Source organism: Poecile atricapillus, chromosome 11 (genome assembly GCF_030490865.1).
Source record: "Poecile atricapillus isolate bPoeAtr1 chromosome 11, bPoeAtr1.hap1, whole genome shotgun sequence".
NCBI lineage: Eukaryota > Metazoa > Chordata > Aves > Passeriformes > Paridae > Poecile > Poecile atricapillus.
In genome coordinates, this window is record NC_081259.1 from 7,828,046 (window position 1) to 7,847,749 (window position 19,704).

Below are 19,704 nucleotides of genomic sequence, written 5' to 3' on the forward strand. Positions count from 1 at the left end.
ACAGTGCTGTGGGCTGATCAGGGGATGGAGGGGTGCTTGCAGCTGTGTTATAGGAGTGGGGAAGGTGAGGAGGAAAATTATTACAGCCCTAAAATCTGAAAATATTAATGCCTTCCCACCTTTGGAAGCCAAAGCTGTGACACTTGAGGAGCTGTGATGGCTTCAGTTGCATGAACTGATGGAGGTTCCAGGCACAGCAGTGCTGCTTGAAAACTGGACTCAACTAATGTACTTTGGCCTTGGCATATATGCATAGGTAATGAAGATTAAAACCCTGTAACTGGCTAAGCTGCTGTTTTCAGTTTTACTCTTTGTACATATGGACAGTTACTAAGATGTAGCTGACTGCAGGAATTTACCTGCAGTTTTGAGCCATGAGATGACTTAGAAGGCAAAAGAGACTGTTGAGACTCAGATATTTGAGTCAAGATCCTTTGGGCTGATGAATGGTGAAACTGTGGCAGGTGTTTGAGGGGCTTGCTATGGAATTCAGCCTCACAGACTGCCCTGGTCAGGGTAGCTGGAACTCTTGATGCTGATGATGCTCTGCCTGTGTAGGGACTAGTTTGTTATTCAGCAGTCTGAAGACACTTTTTATGAATCAGGCTCTTACAGGTAAAAGCAAAAAGCTTTTCTGGAAGCACTAAGATATGAGTAAAAGCTTGATATGTATGTAATATTCCAGCTATCTAATCCCTTTTGAGGTCAGATGTGACTACTGCTAAAAAAGTGTATAATCTGCTGCTAGTTCACACCCTTAAAGTCTGAACAGATGCTACAGGAACAGCTGTTCTGTTTTGTTTCAAGTAAAATGTTCTTAGCTGTCCTGGGGTTCTGGCATAGAGCACAGAGCATCCTTTTGAAGCCAGCTCCTTAATTGCAACCATCAGACAGGGTTTGCAGGGATAATATCTGGCTGAGGTCCACTTGCTTCATCTTCCACAATTATGCAATATTGTATTCCTGATCTCCAAAATGCTGTTGTGAGTAATGCTGTTATGCTTGCATGACAAGGACAGCCTGATTAACAATTCTCCACTTGGATATTTGTGTGGAAAAACAACTCAGTGGGGTTTTTTTTCCCCCCTGAGTTTAATGCACCCTCATCATGTGGGTTGTGTGGATTATTGAGCTCTTGCCTCCACCTGCTGGGTAAATATATCCTAGCAAACCTCCTGCCACAAAACATCTGCTCTGTATTACTGGACAGCCAGCAGGAAGGCTTTTCAGGTCTTGTGTCTCCCTTCCTAATGTCTGCATCTGCTTAAAGTGCTAATTAGCTGAAGAGCTAGGGGAAGCCAGCATCTACTGAGCTGTCAGGAGGAGGGACGGAGGGCCTTGTGCCCTGGTTATAGAACTGGCAGGGAGGAGGCCCAAAGCACCTCCAGGTAGAAGCCACTGCCTTCCTGGGCTTGGTCTGGTACATTAAAATAGCTGGCTTCAGCCTTCAGGGCTACATGGAAGTGGATTATGCTGGCAATGTGACCAATTTGTTTACAATTCCTTTATTATTATTATTATTACTATTTATATTGGTTTGTCCAGCATTTATTTCCCAAATAACTTTCATAAGCAAAGGAAAAAAGTTTTAGTCAGCAAGGTGAACCAAGGATCTCAAATAGGAAATCCTTTCCAGAGCAGCAGCAATGCTGGGATCTGCAAGAAGAATGAGACTCTTAGTTTAGTGAATTAACAGAGTCTAGGGAATGTGTTCCCTGAGGCTAAACAGGGACAGGTCTCCTTATTCCTTAATTTCTGCCTGCATAGGCTTGATTCTGCTTCTTGATCTTGTGGAATGCATCTTCACCATAGCTACAGGCTGTGGGGAGAGACCTCAGCTCTGAAACCAGGGCAGTCCTCAAAATACTGGAAGCTGCCTGTGTTTTGTTTTTTTTTAATGCTTACATCCCTTCATTTTAGGAGTACTGCTCTACACCACAGGAATTGCAGGGAAATGTAGTAGCTTTAACTTCAAACATCTTGTAATAACTTAATAGGTTTGGTTGGAAAACCTTTTGTGAAGAAAGAAATGTGCATTTTCCTGTCTTCTTTCATTTTTCTGCCCTGGCATAAGTGTGGTAGGTGTAGCCTGGCTAGACAAAAAGGTAATGAATTTTTATTTTTTTTAATCCATACTCTCCAGCATGGCTAATTACAAGAAAACAGCTTGCTCCTGCCTGGTAGGGGACTTGCAGGCTATAGCTTGGAAGGTCATGCTAAATCTACAGTAGTTCTCATGGTATGTTAATGTTTAGGTGGTAGGAGAGCTTTGGTAGCTGAAACTGCTCCCAACATTCTTGAGTCTCTGAGTAAATGACTGTGTGTTCCCTCAGTAACAGCAAACCCTGCTAGGAGTAAAGCTCTAACCTGCCCATGACCCTGCAGAGCAAAGGAATGCTGGTATCTGGCAGAGCTCACACAACTCTGGATGGCTTAAATTCTGTTTTAACAACAGATAAGCTGTGAAGTGCTCTTCTGCTTTGAGAATAGGTAAAGACTTCAACTCAGATGCCACTTGCAGCTGCAACTAGTATTTATTCCTACAGTTCCTGCAAATGAACTGAAACAATAGTAATATCTGTACATATTGGAAACACCTGCACAAATTATTTCCTCTGCAGAGCTGTATTACACAATAGACAACACTGTTGAGCAACAGGTTTTATCCCTTTCCTTGAAAGTCCCGTTACGTAAATTATGTTAAACTTCTGCAAAGGGATACTAAAATCCTCTTGTCAGTGTTATGGATCTTGATTGATGGCTCTTAAACGCTCTGATCAAAACTGCTAATTGCATTGTGCAAGATGAGACTGCAGATCTGTTTTCTGATACTAACAGACTTCATCACAGTGGAAGTCATTTCCTGGAAAAGGTTAAGCTGTGGCAGGGAAGGCCTGGAGGTTTGTTTACACAACCCCCAGGCTGCCATAAGATGTTAACAGTGTATTAATCTGATCTTTCAAGAGCTCCATTAACAACTTTGTTTGTTCTGCACCGTGTTTTTTCTAGGGCGCAGGAAACCTTCATGCAGTGGGATCATTGTAGAAGATTTTATAACTTCCTCATGGCAGACAACATGAAGAAAATCATCCTTTCTCACAGGTACTGCAGTACATCACTCACACTGACAGTATTGATTGGGTCAATTGCTATGTTGGTTTTGTCTGCCTGATCCTTTAAAACAGGACTCCTGTAAAGTTTAACACAAGTTCCTTGGTGGATCTTTAGATGAACCAACAGAAGGTGAAGCCATATCAATCTCATTATACCATAAAATAGACAAATAAGCTTTGGTCATCTTGTCAGAAGAAAGACATTGCTGTCTTTTTGTGTTCTGTGGAAACTTGCTAAATGAATAAACAAGACATGCACAGGAAAACATTGCAATTAAACTTCAAAGTGGAGTATTCTGCATCTGTTTCACTTCTAGCCAAAGAATTCCCTATTGAAGGAGCCTCTTGTTCTGCCACCTACCTGAGGTAGGACTAATCTTCAAGATCTGCTAGATGGAGTTGCTGCTTATCAAATAAGCAAATAGTCAAACCTGTAGCTCTGGCTTCTAGCTGTTCCTCTAGAAAGATCATGTAGCCAGCAAAACACTTAACATTGCTGTTCCTGGAGTGCAAGTGTACTGTAGGATCCTTGTGCTGCTATTGCTGATCTGTGCCTCTTGCATAACAACAAAGTTTGTGTGCTAAACAGGTGACATGCTTGATGTTGGTGTTTTCCCCATCAAAAGTTCTCTGCGTGGTACTTTCTAGGCAAGAAAGTACCTCATCTGTGTGTATTGGAAGTTGCCTGACGGAAGGAAAAGGAGGGGAATATCTGAAGACCTATTTCACTGAAGGAACATATGTCACTTCAGACTTCTGGCTCTTTGTTTACACTCCTGTGCAGTATGAAACACTTGTAGAAGGAGAGTAGTCAGTGTAGGATGATCCACGTAATTCATTCCAGGTTTACAAATATTTAGACAACTTGAACAAATTCGACATGTGAAGTTAGGTAAGCTCCCATTAAAAGTTACTTAAATTCTTAACCCAGAAAAAGCTGGTGCTGGCTTGAAGGGAAGTGTCTTAAGTAAACTTTTTCCATAATCGTTTGTGCTCTAACTCATCCAAATCAAACCTAGTTTCCCTCCTGCTCTGCCATGCAGCTGCCTCTCAAAGGGAATAAAAATCCTTTTCCACCTTGTGGCTTTTGTTCTGTCTGTTAGGGAAGAAGTTTGTTCTGATAAAGAAACACGTCCTCCCTTGAGGGTAATAACCAATTATGACAACTGTCCATAGTAAATAGCTTTCTGCTAAGGTAATACCCTGAGTAATTTCTGTGTGTGAGGTAGCCTGAAGTCTGTGCTGGGAGGCTTTAGAACCAGATGGTGCAGGAGATGCTATGCCCAGCATTGCTGGTGCTCTAACCCATACCATCCACAGCTTTGGTCTGAAGCCAAAGAACCCTCCCTCTAGCATGTAGCCTCTAGTCCAAATACCCTTAGTGCTCTCTCTTCTGGGAAGTTTCTTTTAAAAGAAACCCTCATGCAGATTTTCAGTAGATAAGGAAAACATTTTTTCCTACAAGAAGGCGGCTAGAGTTTGTCTTGTTGCAAAGGTAAGTGAACAAATAAGCTGTTCTTGCTCCTAAGAAAGCCTCATGTTTATGTAGCCCACTTCTAATCTTATCTTGTCAGATTTGGTAAACTCAGTTGCCCTTGAGCAGGTCATGGTTTTGCTGCCCTTGTATTATTTGGATGTAATTCTTGATGTCACTCTTCCAGGCAAGCTCTTTTTGGAGATAACATGAAGAAGCCACAAAGCCTGTCAGATGCTGATCTGGGCAAGCTCTATACAGCAACATCACTTATGCAGATCGATGATAACGTTATGAGGTATGAAGGGCAATTCTCCGCTCCCCTATAGAACTCCAAGTACCTTCTCTTCCCAGTGCTATTCTTGCATTCCCCTTGCTGTGCCTGCAGGAGTCTGCTGAAATACAGTGTACACAACTTCAAATTCTTACTTGCCTCCACATTGAAGAAAACTTAGCAGAGGGAAAAAAAAAATCAACAAAAAACAGCTTACTGTTTATGGTCACATCTTCTTTAAAATCATCCAGGAGGCATTTATTTATTTATTGGTAACACCTGAACCTGCAGCCTTCACTAAGGTAGAAAAAGGCCAGCTCTGCTGCCAAGCTCTAGCAACCAAAAAAAGAAAAGGGAATGTGGAAAGCAGCTCAGAACTGCTCATGGATTTCCTTAGCTCTGTTTGAAAAATCTTCTCCCCATAAAACACTTCTGCTTTCTCAATAAACAATAGGGTTGGCTGAGATAATGCAACCTTTGTTATTTATCATACTAACACCTAATTTAAGTGCTCTGCTCTAATAAGCAGTAGCCTGTTACTGCCTGTGTCCTTGACAGCAACACAGCACTTTAAGTGGCAGTGCTCATATCATGGCATGTTCTGTATCAGGCATTGACCCCTTTCCAAAATAAGGCTGTAAAGTGTTAGCTAAAAAGCGATGACACTTGGCAAACTGGGAATATGGTTGGCTGCTTATTAAAAAAACATTCCTTGGGAAATCTCCCTGCTTGTCCCCCATCCCTGAGGCTTTTCTAGTTTGGACCAACAGATATGTTGTCCCTTATTTAAAAAAATAAAAAAGGCATTTAAATATAGGCTTACTGAATTCTTGGTTTGGGATGGTGTGAAGGGATTTGGCAAAGAAGTGGAACCACAGTGAATTCTGGGGAACTTGTCCAGTAAGATTGAGGTTTATAAGCTGTGCTGGGTTTGTATTTTAAAAGACTTTTAGGGAAAGATGAACAAGATCCTGGCTTTGTTTCGTTCACATGTACAGTTAAGTAGAGTGGCATGTTTTAAAAGAAGCACCCTGAAGGCTGCTGGTCTTCAGTTTGCATGTTTGACTTGCCCATGCTCTCAGAATGTTTGGGAAGACACAGAAACCATCAAGGCATGTGCTGCCAAAGGGTTTTGCAAAGAGATTGGGTATTAAAAAAATTGTCTATGGAAATTGAGGCTTCATTCCTGTTTCTGGGTATGTGTACTCACTTAAAACTAATAGTGACATGGCTGAAGCAGGTGTTATTAATGACAATCTTTTCTATTACAGGAAATTCCATGGCTACAGCTCACTGAAGGAGTACTATGAAGAGGAAAGTTGCCTGCAGTACTTGCACAGGGTAAGCTCTTGCAGCAGACTGCTCTTGCACTGCAGGGAAGATACTCTGTGGTTTCTGTTGTTGATATCTGCAATTATCTTAGCTGGGAATTTCAGAAATAATGAGGCACAGTATATTGGAGTGGGATTTCAGATCCTGCTACCTCTAACACTGGGGCTAAATTCTCTGGGCTCTTAAGTGCTTATAACTCTGGCAGGTGGTAGCAGCCAAGAGATGGAGATAAAGCCACACATTCAGCTGAACTGTGCTGAGTATATGTGGATAAAGTGGGAAATGGGTGCCTGCACAGAGCCTGTACCTCCAAGGAAAAAAGGATCACTGGATACTGTGGAAGAGACTCTGAGCACTGACAGGCAGATGCTTGAACGAAGTTTTACCAAAGTGGAATTGAGATAAATTCCTCCTTTTTCTACTGAACCAGAGACTGGAGATGTTCCAAGGCAGTTTCCTGGACTTTAACCAAGGTGTCCATAACAGAGTAATAGCTGCCTGATGTGCAAAGCAATGCAGAGCAAAAAAAAGGTGTAGTTATTTCAGTTCTAAGAATGGGGACTCAGTCTGTTTGCTCTCTGCCTCTTTCTTACAATTGGGTTATAACTCTGAAATAAGATATTTTAATTGACTTACACTAAGATACTTTTAGAATTGGTAGATTGATGTTCAAATACCGACCCCTTTTGTTTTGTTTTGTTAATTTCATGTCGTGTTTCCTGACATAGATCTATGTTCCTCTTCTGTTGGTTAATGCTGCTGATGACCCTCTTGTCCATGAGAGTCTTCTGTCAATTCCGAGAGCTCTTGCAGGTATGCTGAAACAGTCTCTTTAAGATGTGAATATTTGTGTACCTACAGCTTGCTTATCAAATCACAATTCCTGATTACAAAGTAGCTTGACTTGCCTCCTTACATCTGTAATGCTGTGGGAGGTGTGCTAAGCCTCTGAGTCACCAATGCTAGAACAGGGCTAACCCTGAGCAGGAAGAACTTCGGTCCTTTTAGGCACCTGTTGCTTGTGTTGGTAGCAGCAGGTTACATTCTTGGATGAAAAAAGGTTTCCTCATATTGCTCCACTGCTCACTGGGATTTAGTAGGAAGATGGGTGTTGGTCTGGATGAAGCACAGATCAACATCCCCTTTGCTGATGAAATGGGGACAGTGTATGCCTGGCTCTGTCACTTGGCACTGAACTGGGAACTCTCTCCCTTGAAAGGAGTTAAGCTGTCTCTCTTCAAACAAGGAAAAAGGTAAATTATCCTTAGAAGCTCAGAAGAGGGAGCTGCTGCTACTTCATCACACAAAGAGTGGGTGCACAGTGAGGGGAGCAGGGTTCATTCTTTTCCTAGTCAGAGTCTGTGAGCAGAGAATTTATCCTCAGCTGCTTTCAGAGAGAAGCAAGCATGAAGAGTTTTTCACTGTCCATGCAGCAAGATGGCTGATGCACTGTCAGAGCTTAGTGCATCTTGATGTGATGCAAACACTCCTAGTTCCAGTGGATGTGAATTAAAGGTGCTCATTTCTTAAAGAATGACCATTCTTACAGCAATACAGGTATTGCTGTTAGGGCCCAGCAGCAGCATCTCTCGGGCAGCCTTTGTCTTGGCAACTCAAGATGCTTTCAGTCTCAGCTTGAAGATGTTAACCCTCTGGAACTTTCTGCTTCTTTTTCTTTTACAGAGAAAAGAGAGAATGTCATGCATGTGCTGGCCCTTCATGGAGGCCACCTGGGATTTTTTGAGGGGTCTGTGCTATTCCCAGAGCCTCTTACCTGGATGGATAAGCTCGTGGTACAGTATGCCAATGCCATCTGCCAGTGGGAGAAGACAAAGCCTCACTGCTCAGACAGCGAGCAGGCTGTGTCTGGCCAGGAGTAATCAACCCAAAGACTCTGGATCACTTCAGTATATCTCCCTGTTTGGGAGCATCTTGTTCTCTCACCTGCTGCTTCAGGTTTCCATTCTCCTTGATATCTTCTGACTGGGGTTTGATCACCATGTGTTTTTTTCCAAAATGGAATTAAAGCAGAGGTTAACATCTGGTCAGAGCCTCTTTGGATACCCAGTCATGTGGATTTGTAATTTACTGCTCTGCTTGAAGAATTGGGTTGCTGACTGTAGCTTGTTACAGGGCTACTGAGCTAAAGACTGCTTGCTTTAATATAGCAGACGTTCTACATGTCAAAATTTCTTTACCTGCTGGTCAAAAACTTGATCTGCAGCATTTGTTTAGGTGTAGATGATGGATAACTGTGGCTCTGTTCTCTGTCTGGGTGCTGGAAAATCCCTGTACCAAGCCACAAGCCAGTGAGTGGTTCAGTCTGTAAGCCACTACAGCATGGCTTGGGAAAACAGATGCTTGACTGCAAGTGTAGTGTCAGCTTTGCACCATCTCAAGGGAAGCCTTTTAGTACCTAGGAATGAACTTGCACAAGTGAATCACTTTAAAAATATTCAACTTCTCCTTGCTTGAGCTGTCAGTGGATTGGGGTGGCTTTATGCTGGATCTCCAAGTAGAGAAAAGCTGCAGCCTGGTAATGCCAGTTAATGTTTCTGTGTAAACATGTTCTCACTCCAGGACCTGATCAGTCACCTTATCATCTTTGCCTCTTTTTAAATACTGTTATTTTTCAGTACTGGATTCTTTGTTTGACCTGGGGCTTTTTAAAGCTGGCTCTGGCTTCCAAATGGAAACCCATGATTATGAATCTGCAGGATTTCTTCTGTGAGCTCAATTTGTTTGAAAGACTATTTCATGGAGAGCTATTGTACTCTCTTGGGGATTAATTGGTGGGGGGTAGGGTGTATCTATTTAGATTTACTCCCGTTATGTCAGGGTAAATAATACCAAAATTCTTCCCATTAGCTTTCAGAGCATCAAGTGGGTTTGAGACATGTGACTTGCCTTACAGTTGATGTGGAACTGGATGTCTCCAGCCTTGTGCAACTGAAATGACATCTTTGCATGGCTGACTGCTTCCAGATCTGTGTAATGCTGTAGGATTACTGGCTCCAGTAAGACACTGGGCTCTTTCTCACTAGAATTTCTTTTCCACAACCAGACATCCCTTTCTAGTTTTAATGTGCAAAGTGAAGTGTGAAAACTGTTTGCAGGAAAGCTGGCTACTCACCTGTGCTTTTCCCTCAAGTGGCAGTTCTGGTCTGTGCCAAGATAGTTATTAAAGGAAAGTGGTAAAATTGTCCTATGACAATCTGGAGACTGTAACTAGTGGTAATTTTTTTTTTTCCTTATGATTTGTTCTGTCAATATTGTAGTGTCATTAATCCATCCTTAAGATTTCTTTATCACAGTGTCAGTGAAGTTCTTTTCCTGTCACACTTCCCTCATCAGCACTTTATTGCTTCAGCCTTGGTCTGTGTTCCAGGCACTTTAATTTATAGCTTAAGGGTGAAACAAGCTGCAAGTCTTCAGTCTGGTAACAACAAACCTGAGGAACAAGCCTTCTGGACTGCCCTGTCCCTGAACTGCAGTAGGCTGAGTAGGTGGGGTTGCATTTTAATAAAGCAATAATTAACTATTGTAGCAAAGGTGCATTGTCATATCAGGAAATTCCTTTCATTTGCCTTAGGCCAAACACCTTGGCCTGTGATCCATGATGAACTGTGGATATCTGCACATTCTCCTAGTTAGTAAATCTGGGCTTCTTTTTTTCTTCAAAGAGAAGATGAAACTAAAGCTACAGCAGGATTTGGCTGTGCTTGTGGCTGTTCCTTAAGAACTATTTTAGGGCATCAGTTAGCAAGGATATTCTTAGCTGATGGATATCTTGTCTCTGTGTTGTTATGCTCTTATTCCTACTGCATCACTAAAGTATGTCATAAAAGACATTTCAGTTTTTTTGCTTAAGTAGTGTTCATGTAATATTCATTGGGTATGACTTAAATATCTTCTCGCTTCAGCAGAAGTGGAGTGTAAACAACACATGTACACATCAAATAGATACAGTATAAATTTAGGTGTCTAAGCCTCCCAAAATGAGGTGAGCAACTGGGCAGTTCTCAAAGCAGCAGGAGCTGTAGCTTTGTCTAATCAAGTAGAGATTTTTCTTTAAACTTGGAGAGCCTTTCTGAGGAGTACTCCTTCCTGCCCCACAACCCAAGCCCTTCATACTTGAGAACTGCCAATGCCGTGGACTTTCTGAAACTCTCATCTACAGAAGTACTGTGGGTGTCTGTCTTGCTCCCTTGCCCTGTTTTTGCACTTGAATCTCAAACTGTTCAAATCACTTGTGACTTGACTGAGTCTGGCTTATTTGGGGAAGGACACCTTTTCTTGTGGCTTTTTTGTGCAAGGTTTCTGGAGCTTGAGGTTCAGCTTATTAAGCCTGTAGGTGGAAGCAGTGTAAAAAAAATATTCTCTCCATCTCAACAAATTTGATGCTTCTTTCAAAGCAAGACTTGCAGTCAGACTTGCAGCAGTCACTTAGAGGTCTTGGGGAACTAGGAGAGGAGAAAATTAAACTGCAGTTCATGTTATCTAAAGACCTTTAAATTACGTATTAAGTCTTGCTACTGACAGTGATGGATAATTGATACTGAATAACACATGGGGCTTTGTCCAGTCCTAATCTGAAATACTCTTATCTCCTAATATAAGGTAATACTTGTCTTGTTATGTGGGAAGGTGGTCTTTATTTGCCCAGTGAACCCAGCCTTAAATGCAGTCTGAATTTTTCATTCTTAGAGGTGAAGTCTTTCATCTCTAACCAAACACATGAGGCTGCTGAAGTGTGCACTTGTAGATCATTGCAGCGTGGTCTGATAGAGGAGTTCAAGATTACAACATGGTGAGTCTGACATGTGCTCTGCTCAGTTTCAAACTGGAATTAGAAAAATCATTAGGAGAGCTCTTCCATGGGTAGTCTCATGTAAACACACCTTCCCCATCACTGAATGTAAGTAGCACTTGAACATGAACCCTGAGGACCTTCTCAACCAGACAGCAAGTTGCAGAACTATTACTCTTTGATGGTTAGGCTGGTCCAACCATCACTGTTGCCATTTTTCTGGAGAAATCTGAAGATGGTAAATAAGCAGCTCAGACTTGCTCTGACTGAACACAAGGAACTTCAGCTTCCACTACAAGAGCTCGGCCAGCATTTTTAATTGTCCCTTTGTTCTAAATCAAGGTGTTTTCAGGTGGGTCTGGCAGTGTTGTAATTGCACTGTAAAGGCAAACACTTGAACTTCCCTGCAATCCTTTTCTTGAGTGTTTTTCTGCAGTTCCTGTTTATGAAGATATGGGTTACAAAGACAGGGCATTAAGTAAAATGTGGGGAACTTTTAGCTCCAGTACTGAATTTAGCCAAGCTACCTGTGTGTCATCTGTCCTGGGTCTGTCACAAGTTCCTAGACCACAGCCCTTTGACACGTGGTGCCTTGCCCTTTTCCTCCTCCTCCCTTGACATCAGCATATCTAGAGACTTCAGTAACAGCTCTGTCAGAGCTTTTGGGCCTTTGCTTTTTGGTAAATGAAATTTCAGGCACTGAGACACACCAGTGATGCACACTGTACAACTGAGTGCTGACTTAAAGGACATTTGTGGGCAGCCTATAACTGGCTACAGTCAATTTCAAGGCTTAAAGCAATGTATATAAGCAGTGGATCACTTTCAGCTCTCTGCTCCTCTAGCAGTAGGAATTGAGTCATAGAAGCAGGGTTTGCTTAATGTGTGACTTGTTTTCCTGCAATCCCAAAGTTCTTGTGTCTATTAACACTCCAGCAGCATAGCTGGAGGTAGATTGCTCTAGTGGCTACATCTGAAAGGAAAGAGCAGAGACTACCATCTTCAGGACTTAATTGCCAGTTTTGTCACCTGGATTGCTTCCAAATTCTTCTGGAAATGCTATGCTTGTCTGCAGCTTACTGAAATTCTTCAATCTTTTTTTGTGAGACCAGAGAAGGCCCGAGCCTTGTGCTGCCTGTGTAAGTTATTTGTTGTAAAGAACATCTTGTTTCTGGCTTGAGTCATACTCCATGTGTCCTTATCCCTTATGTGGGTTGGTTCATTTGGGAAGGTGCTGGAGCCACGGTGACTCAAAGCAGTGTCTCTTTCATGGTTTCTGGGTGAAAAGCAAACAGCCCTTCTTGGTGTGAGGACTTTATGATTTTTCTTCAAGCTTAGAATGCCTCAGAGCAGCATCAGCCCAAGGGAGGCTGCCCCTGTACCCTTTTCTCACTGGGAACGGGAGTGACACTGGCCTGGACTTCCTCAGCTGTTAGGGGAGCTTAGGCACAAATGCCATCAATGAGTCAAAGCAGTTGCCAGCTTTCCATGCTGTGCTGGAAAGGTTTCTGGAATTACTCTGAACACCTGTAAAAGATGGCACAAAGCTCCTTTGCTTTGGTATGACTGACAAACTTCTATTGTAATCAAAGTTCTTGCATGACCAGAGAGGAGATGCAGAATTTTCTTCTAGAATCTCCACTATAGTTCTGCTGGAATGGTGACCCTTCTCGTGGTTCCTACCAACTGTAAAGTCTTTAAAATAAAAAAAAAAAGCCAAATAAAACCCACTTGTATTGGATATAACCAAATCCTACTGCTTTGCCCAAGTCAACAACTTTCCAAAAGGGCATATTTTCTCATTGTGTTACATGACAGCTTGACAGTAATTTCCAGTGACAGATCTCTAGCCATTCTTCTTGAGAAAACATAACATCTTTCTCTGAAAGTTCCTAGCCAAAAAGGTGTGTAAAGAGGTTGAGAAGAGGAGACCTGTGCCCTAGTTTTTCTCATGCAGCTGTGTTAGAACAGGCAGAGTGACTTCCAGTGTTCTTGGTGAGCAGTTGACTATGAAAATATTTTCAATTTGGCACAATTGTATTCTGTAACTATCTCTAAATGCTGCCCTGAAGAAGCATGTATACTGAGACAGCCTCCCTGAGACACCCTCCCTGCTGCCATGTTCTGAGTCAGATTCTCTGGAGCTGAGAGCTGCAGGGGAGATGATTTGCAACAAGCAATGCAATTTTTCTATATCTGCTGATGTTTACCTTTAAAATTATATATAAATATATATAAAAACTGTCTTTGATTTTTTTCTTTCATTTTTGTTCGTGTGTGGTGTAAAATGGAAGTAATTGCAAAACAAAATGTAATTTTGTTATCTTTGATTCAGTGGGGTTTCTTTATTTAAAAATAAAGGACTTATTGAAATCAGTGCTACATGTAGTGACTGTGTGAAGTCCCATATGTTGGCAGAGGCTCTCAGTCTTCCCTGAGGCCCAGCTTGGGGAGCTGGCTGGGGGGAAGGTGATACAAGCACTTGTGGTGCTCAAGCCTCTCCTGGTTGCTTTTTGTCTTCTGGCCAAGAAGAGGTCTTTGATGCTGCTCTGGTGAAGAATTGGGTGTAGCATTGGCTTAAAAAAAACACATCTGCCACAAAACTACTGAAAAAGTTATTTTTGCCAGTGGAATAAATCTGTTATTTTTCCATATGTAAGAGCAAGTGCCTTTCCTAATCTTTCATCTGCTGGCAGAAGAAACACGAACCAGCATCTCTGGCCAGGACAGTGACATCTTGGAGCCCAGGGCATACAAAAGCACTGCTCACCTGACCCTAACAACTCACCAGGGTGGGGTTTTTTGTCTACAGCCCAAGGGAGAGAGTTGTGGAGGGTAACTGGGACTGGTAACCTGCTGGGGTAGCTGGACTGGGAGCTCTGTGGGAGACAATGGGCTTCATCTGTCATTTATTGGCCATTGTGATTTACCTGTTAGACCCACTTAAGGATTCCTTCCTGCCTTGGTCAGTTGCTCAGCTCCCAGCTCTGCTGTGCTGTTCTCTGTCTCCCTCTCAAAGCAAGCTCCTGGCTGACACTGTCACAGAGCTGTGACTCTCCCAGTCCAAACCCCAGAGGCAGCAATGTGCTACTCCTATCTGAGTGGATGGGTTTCTTTCCCCTTGTTCTGTTTCCACAAGCTGCAATTGCTCTGCCTCCCAGGCGGGCTGTGCTGTTGTGTTTGCACTGGCCTGATGGTTGCAGGGCTGTCACACGTGCTTTCCCTGGGATGGTTCCAGGTACAGAAAGCAGCCAAAGGAGGTGGAGAGGTGCCTTTTGCTCTGTCTCTGGACTCTTGCACAAGGTTGGCACAGCCTCAGGCTTTGGGACTGGCTGTGCATGCACTCACCAAGCAGCTGAGGCTGGAGCAAACAGATCTAACCCCAGACAGGCCCCATCCTCCCTGTGGCTTCAGAGCTGATGTCCTGTTTGGTTTGAGCCTGAGCCAGTGCCCTGATGAATGTGGCTCTTGTCAGCACCCTGCACCTCAGCCAGCTTCGGGTGGGGGGCTGATCTGGCTGATGAAAAGGACCCGTGTGGAGCTGGGAGGGGGAACAGGACACACTGTGGGACCAGGCTCAGGGAGAAGGCAACTAAGCAGAGACCAGGAACTTGCTCCTCTCTGAGCCCTGCTGCTGGCCAAGGGTCTGGGAATGGGTGTCCAACTGGCTTTTGGAGGAGATGCCTGGTTCATGAACCAGAACAGACTCCCTTACCTGAGATAGCTACTTCTGCCTCCCTCCTCCTCACCTGAGCAAGGTGTAATCAGTGCCAAATGCAGCTTGTTTGCTGCACAGGTACCATCCTTTGCCCTCTATGGTGACTTCTGGTGGGGCTTCCCCAACTGAGCTCCCTTTCACAGTGCAGGGCTAGGAGAAACAACTGTGCTGAGGCTTTTGAAGGATTTAGGAGGGTACATTCTGCTTGTCTTTCAATTGCTTTGTGATTGAAATCCATCTCCTAGTCTCAATGGCTACTGCAGCTTCTGTTTTCCTCCCTGCCCAAGCAGGAATTAGGCAGAGACATCTCCACCTGGAACCCTGGCTGCGTTTTTGTTTGCATCTCTTTTAACTGATTAGAACAGATAATGAAGAATTGGAGGTCCTTTCCTGGGCGAGAAAAGGACTTGATCTGGAATGCAGGGAGGATGGAGATGGGCAGTTCCTTGGTCCTGGTGCCAAAGTGTAGTCAATGATGAGGGGACGGGGGGTCTCCTGCTGGCACTTCTGGTCTCCTTAGAACCAGCAATGCAGCCAGTTCCCAAAAAGCTGTGCCCCTGTTCCTCACCATGAGGGACCGCAGAGCTCTGCTGTTAAACACTTTATTTCTCCCTCACTCTAGCCCTCCCTTCCCAGAGCAGACACTCTCCTGTCCTCCCCTCGCAGCTCCAGGAAATGCTGTGGGAGAGGGCTGGTGGCCTCCTTTCTCCCCCAGCTCTGGAGGGAAGGATGCTGTGCCTGGGAGGGACAGTCCAACTCTGCTGCCTGGAGTGGGGACAGGAGGGACAGGCGCGGAGCATCGCGCCCAGGGCGCCTCAGCACGAGCAGTCACTCAACCAATGCTACGGGAGGGAGGTGGCTGGGGTCAGAGGGCCACCTCTGGTGCTGTGGTACAGGGGAGGGCAGCAGGCTTTACAGAGCTGTGTCCTCAGACTCAATGCGGGGCCCAAAGAGCTTCTCTGCGGTTGCTTTGCCGTCGTACTTGGGCAGGTTGCCACCAAAGTCTGCTGGCAGGATGTCAGCGTCGATCTCCTGGTAGAAGGATTCCAGCTCTTCGCCGTGCACAAAGACCTGGAGGGAGATGGGAGTGAGCCTCAGCAGAGGGCCAGGGCAGCTCTTCCAGCTGCTCTGTTTCACCCAAGGACATGCCTTTGCCTGCAGGTCCCTTTCCCACACTCACCCTCTCCAGCAGTTTGCTCTTCAGGAATGGTTTGACCACGTTGTAGGTGGTGGTGAAGTACCAGGGCTGGTGGATGAAGTGGACAGCCTTGAACCGTGCTGGGAAGGAGTCCTAGGATCCCAAACCCAGACAGAGATGGTTGCAGATGGTGCCATCCACCCAGATCTGAGCAGGCAGCAGTGGATACACCAGCACTGCCACAGCTCTGCTTGCTCCATGTCCCCTTCTCTATTTGATGGCCCCTTTCGGTTCTGACTCAGAGGATCAACCATCCCAGCCTCAGGAGCACCAGGGAGCTGAAGAGCCTCCCAGATAGCTCACTGTTCCCACTCCATGAGAAGGACCTCCCCTGGGAAGAGCCGAGTGTCTTTGGCATTTGGTCCAAGGGCAGAAATCCTGGAGTGCCTGTGAGTCTCCATCCAGCCTGGACCAGGCTGGGCTGAGAGGCTGCTGAGGAAAGACCTCCAGGCCATACCCTAGGATGCTGCAAGGAGTGCTGGTACTGCTTCTGCTCAGGCATTTGAGAAGGCAGGGAGATGGGGTGGGAAAAATTTTGCAGGATTAAGCCAATTAGCTGGCAAGGCAGGGAGAGGGTGATGGGGAACAGCCTCTCTGTGATGCTTTCTCATTATTCCAGCATGGTGACAATCCCAAACCCTGCTAGCCCTGCCACCTCCCTTCTCTGAGCTCCCTACTTCCCCAGGGTCCCCTCTGCCACTGATGGGTGCAGACTCTGCCACCTCACCTGCAGCATGTCCACCATCTTCTTGAGCTCAGAGGGTTTGATCCCTGATGCCTGCTGCATGGTGAAGCCCTTGAAGTTCTCAATGATGCAGAACCCATTGATCTGGGTCTCTTCATTCTCCAGCAGCTTCTCCAAGATAATACAATAGGCACGAAGGATCTAAGGGAGAGGAGAGACAGCAGGGTCTTGCATGAGGTCTCACCTCCCATAGAGCCTAAGGGGTACCCAGGAAGAGTCCCATGGAGTGTTATCCAGAGTCTGTTGGATTCCAGCCCACTTTTCACAGCCAGCTTTCTGATTTCACAGCAGGGAGGGGGTAACCACATTCTCTTTTCAAGTCGTGAGCATCAGATCTGGATCAGTGATACACTGAGACCAGATTCAGAGCTGAGCAGAAAATTAAACTGGGAGAAGCTCAGAGTTACGTGACTGGAGACCTGTTTGCCAAGAAGCCCTTTCCATGCCCTATGCCTCAGTTTCCTCCTCTGCCCTTGATTTAATGGTTTGGTGCCTTTCTTCAGCCTATGTTACATGCACTGGGGGGATGCACACCCTGAATTTGGCATGCATCTTACATTGCATCCTTTGGGGTGGACCATGGTCTCCCAGGCTCCCTCAAAGGATAAATTCAAAGGGTTTCACATTTGCTTCCACCTGTAAGGCTGGAGGGATGCATATGTGTGTGTGTAAGGATGCTGTGCTCAGTCATGCCGAGCGGGACGAGCCCAAAAGCAGGACCACTCTGCTGTGGGAGCAGCCCCTGAGCTGGGCTCACCTCATCAAAGGTGATCTCCTCGTAATCCCAGTTCTCGATATTGAAGAGCATCACCACCCGCCCGTACTTGTCCCTGCTGGCCAGGATACCGGGGTAGCCGGCCTCGATGGTGCTGCGCACGGCCTCGGGGCTCAGGTTGTCAAAGAGCTCGGGGTACTGCTGGCGGAAGTTCACATAGCCTGGAGAGAGGCAAAAATTGGGAAAACTGGCTGCTTGCCCAACCTCAGGAAGCTGGGAGAGCTGCCAGAGATGGGATGGGCTGGTGATGGTGAGATGTCAGTGCTAAGCTGAGAGCTGTGGAAAGTTCTGCCTGTGGCCCACACAGGTCAGGTCTCTTCCAGCAAAGGGGGAAAAAGAAGCTCAACAGCAGACCAGCCCTGGCATGCTTGGTGTTATCCCTCCCCTTGCCAGGAGCTTCCCACACCTGCTTTCTCTCCAACACCTCAACAAGTAGATATAGTAATTTCTCCCCTCATTTCCCTTCTCCACTTCATCCCTGTTCGGGTGAAAACCCTCATCTACCCTCTCTTGGCATTCTACAGGCAAAAATAAGGAATTTCATCCTGGGAAAATGCAGGCAAACAAAAGAGCTCGTCTGAGAGCCAGGACTGATAATTACAACTCATTATCCCCTAAGCTGACACAAAGGAGAGCAGAGCTGGAGCCAGGCAGGTTCCAGTCAGCAGCCACCCTCTGGGCTGCCCTTCTGCTCCCCCTCCATCCCTATGGGTCACTCTCAGTGTGAGGAGAGGGTGCCACAAGCACCCCAATCTGTCCCCAGACCTAGAGGTGTCCCAGGGGTGCACAGCTCCCCAGGCACCATGCACAGAAGCATCGGGAGGGTGCAGAACTGGCTCCTTACAGGGATACAGAGGGGGGAGTGTAGGGCATGCGAAGGGCATGGGAGTCTCAAGGGATGCAGCCCAAGCCAGATGGGTTTGCTGCACAAACAAAACCATCACCAAATGTCAGTGTTTCTTCTGTTTTCTTTGGGTAAATTTGCAATGAATGGGATTGTCCTGGTACTGCAGAATGGCTGGTGTCACCTTCATTTGTTTCCTTCCCCATCCCAACTCTTTCCAAACCCTTCAACCCTGACTTTTTCTATTTATCCCCCTCTCTTCATTCCCTTCCCATGTCAGGGTCCTGCTCCTCCAGCACCGCCCAGTCTGGGCTAGCAGGCACCAGCACAGGACTGGGAGCTGCTGGGGGCTGTGTACCCTCATCCTCACCCAGCATCACAGCCCAGGGCCCCTCCCCACCTTTCAGCAGGTCATAGGCTCTGTGGACATCGAACTTGCGAGCCCGGATGAAGCGGAGCAAGAAGGAGTCGTCCTTCTCCTGCACCTTCTCAGCCACCTTCTGGCAAACGTCCTCGCCGCCCGCCCGCTCCTGCACCAGCTCCCGCAGCGCCTTCACCGCCACCTCCCTCTTCTCCTCTGTCTCATTCAGCTCATCCTTTGCCTGGGGGAGCAGAGAGGGGACCCAGTGATGCCACACACACATTCTAAAACACCCTGGGCGTCGTGGAGGCACCCAAAAACTGGAGGAGGACAGAAAAATTCCTTGCAGCATCCCGGCACAGGGAGGGCAGGGTCACTCAAGTCCCCAGCTTGGAGAAAATTTGGGAAGTGCATGCCCACCAATGCAAGGGACAGCTGAGGGTCTCCTCTGGCCCCTGAGGAGAAGGAGCTCGGGCTGCACCTCCCCCTGTTCCCCACAGCCGCCTCACCTTCTGCAGGGTGTGTGGGGGGATCTTCTCGCACCTCCCAAAGACGGGGCCGTGGTCCTTGGTGGTGAGGCGCTCCAGCTTGCTACGCAGGGCCTGCTCCTCCTCCGACACGATCCGGAACGTGCCCGTCTGGGGGGGAGGAGAGCATGTGGTGGCTCCCCAGACAGCACCCCAGCTCCCTGCCCCACTGCAAGACTGCTTGGGAGCTATGGGGAAGGGGAGAGACTCCACACATGCACCCAAATGGAGCAGTGGGATAGGGATGGGCTGCTTGGACGCATGGGGCAGCGTGGGGACAGTACTCACCACTGCAGACATGTTGTCCTCTGTCTTCTGCTGGCAGCAGGACACTGGCAGAGGGAAGGAGGAATCAGCGTGGATCCAAAGGATCTCCACAGTCCCCCCCTTATGCACCATTCCATGCCCGTCTTGCACAGATGGGGGCAGAAGCTGGTGTCCAGAGAACACCCCCAACCCCCCTCAGCTCCATCACCTACTGCCTGCATCTCACCCTTCCCGAGGAGGCTGAGCAGCCTGGAGAAACACCAGGG

At 46.3% G+C, this 19,704-nt stretch overlaps 2 protein-coding genes across 4 annotated transcripts in view; one reads left to right on the forward strand and one right to left on the reverse strand.

Annotated features, from left to right (window-relative positions):
• Positions 1–12,733, forward strand: part of ABHD2 (abhydrolase domain containing 2, acylglycerol lipase) — a 37,159-nt gene extending 24,426 nt beyond the window's left edge. For all 3 annotated transcript variants that reach the window (XM_058846550.1, XM_058846552.1, XM_058846553.1), the window contains 5 exons: positions 3,010–3,102; positions 4,775–4,885; positions 6,133–6,202; positions 6,922–7,006; positions 7,877–12,733. In XM_058846550.1, coding sequence (XP_058702533.1) covers positions 3,010–3,102; positions 4,775–4,885; positions 6,133–6,202; positions 6,922–7,006; positions 7,877–8,073 — 556 coding nt within the window. In that variant the 3' untranslated portion in view covers positions 8,074–12,733. The remainder of the gene's footprint in view (positions 1–3,009; positions 3,103–4,774; positions 4,886–6,132; positions 6,203–6,921; positions 7,007–7,876) is intronic.
• Positions 12,734–15,461: 2,728 nt separating this feature from the next.
• RLBP1 (retinaldehyde binding protein 1) lies at positions 15,462–19,471 on the reverse strand. Its single transcript, XM_058847110.1, has 7 exons — positions 19,460–19,471; positions 19,154–19,282; positions 18,684–18,885; positions 17,422–17,600; positions 16,647–16,805; positions 15,902–16,012; positions 15,462–15,792 (listed from the first exon to the last, which is right to left on the reverse strand). The coding sequence occupies exons 1-7, from the start codon at positions 19,469–19,471 to the stop codon at positions 15,634–15,636; spliced, it is 951 nt and encodes a 316-aa protein (XP_058703093.1). The 3' UTR covers positions 15,462–15,633.
• Between the last annotated feature and the right edge of the window lie 233 nt (positions 19,472–19,704).

Coding starts and splice junctions, on each gene's coding strand:
- RLBP1 (XM_058847110.1), bottom strand. Junction 18,886..19,153: donor CCCCACACACCCTGCAGAAG/GTGAGGCGGCTG, acceptor CTGCTCCCCCAG/GCAAAGGATGAGCTGAATGA. Junction 16,806..17,421: donor AGGAGATCACCTTTGATGAG/GTGAGCCCAGCT, acceptor CCTCTCCCTTAG/ATCCTTCGTGCCTATTGTAT.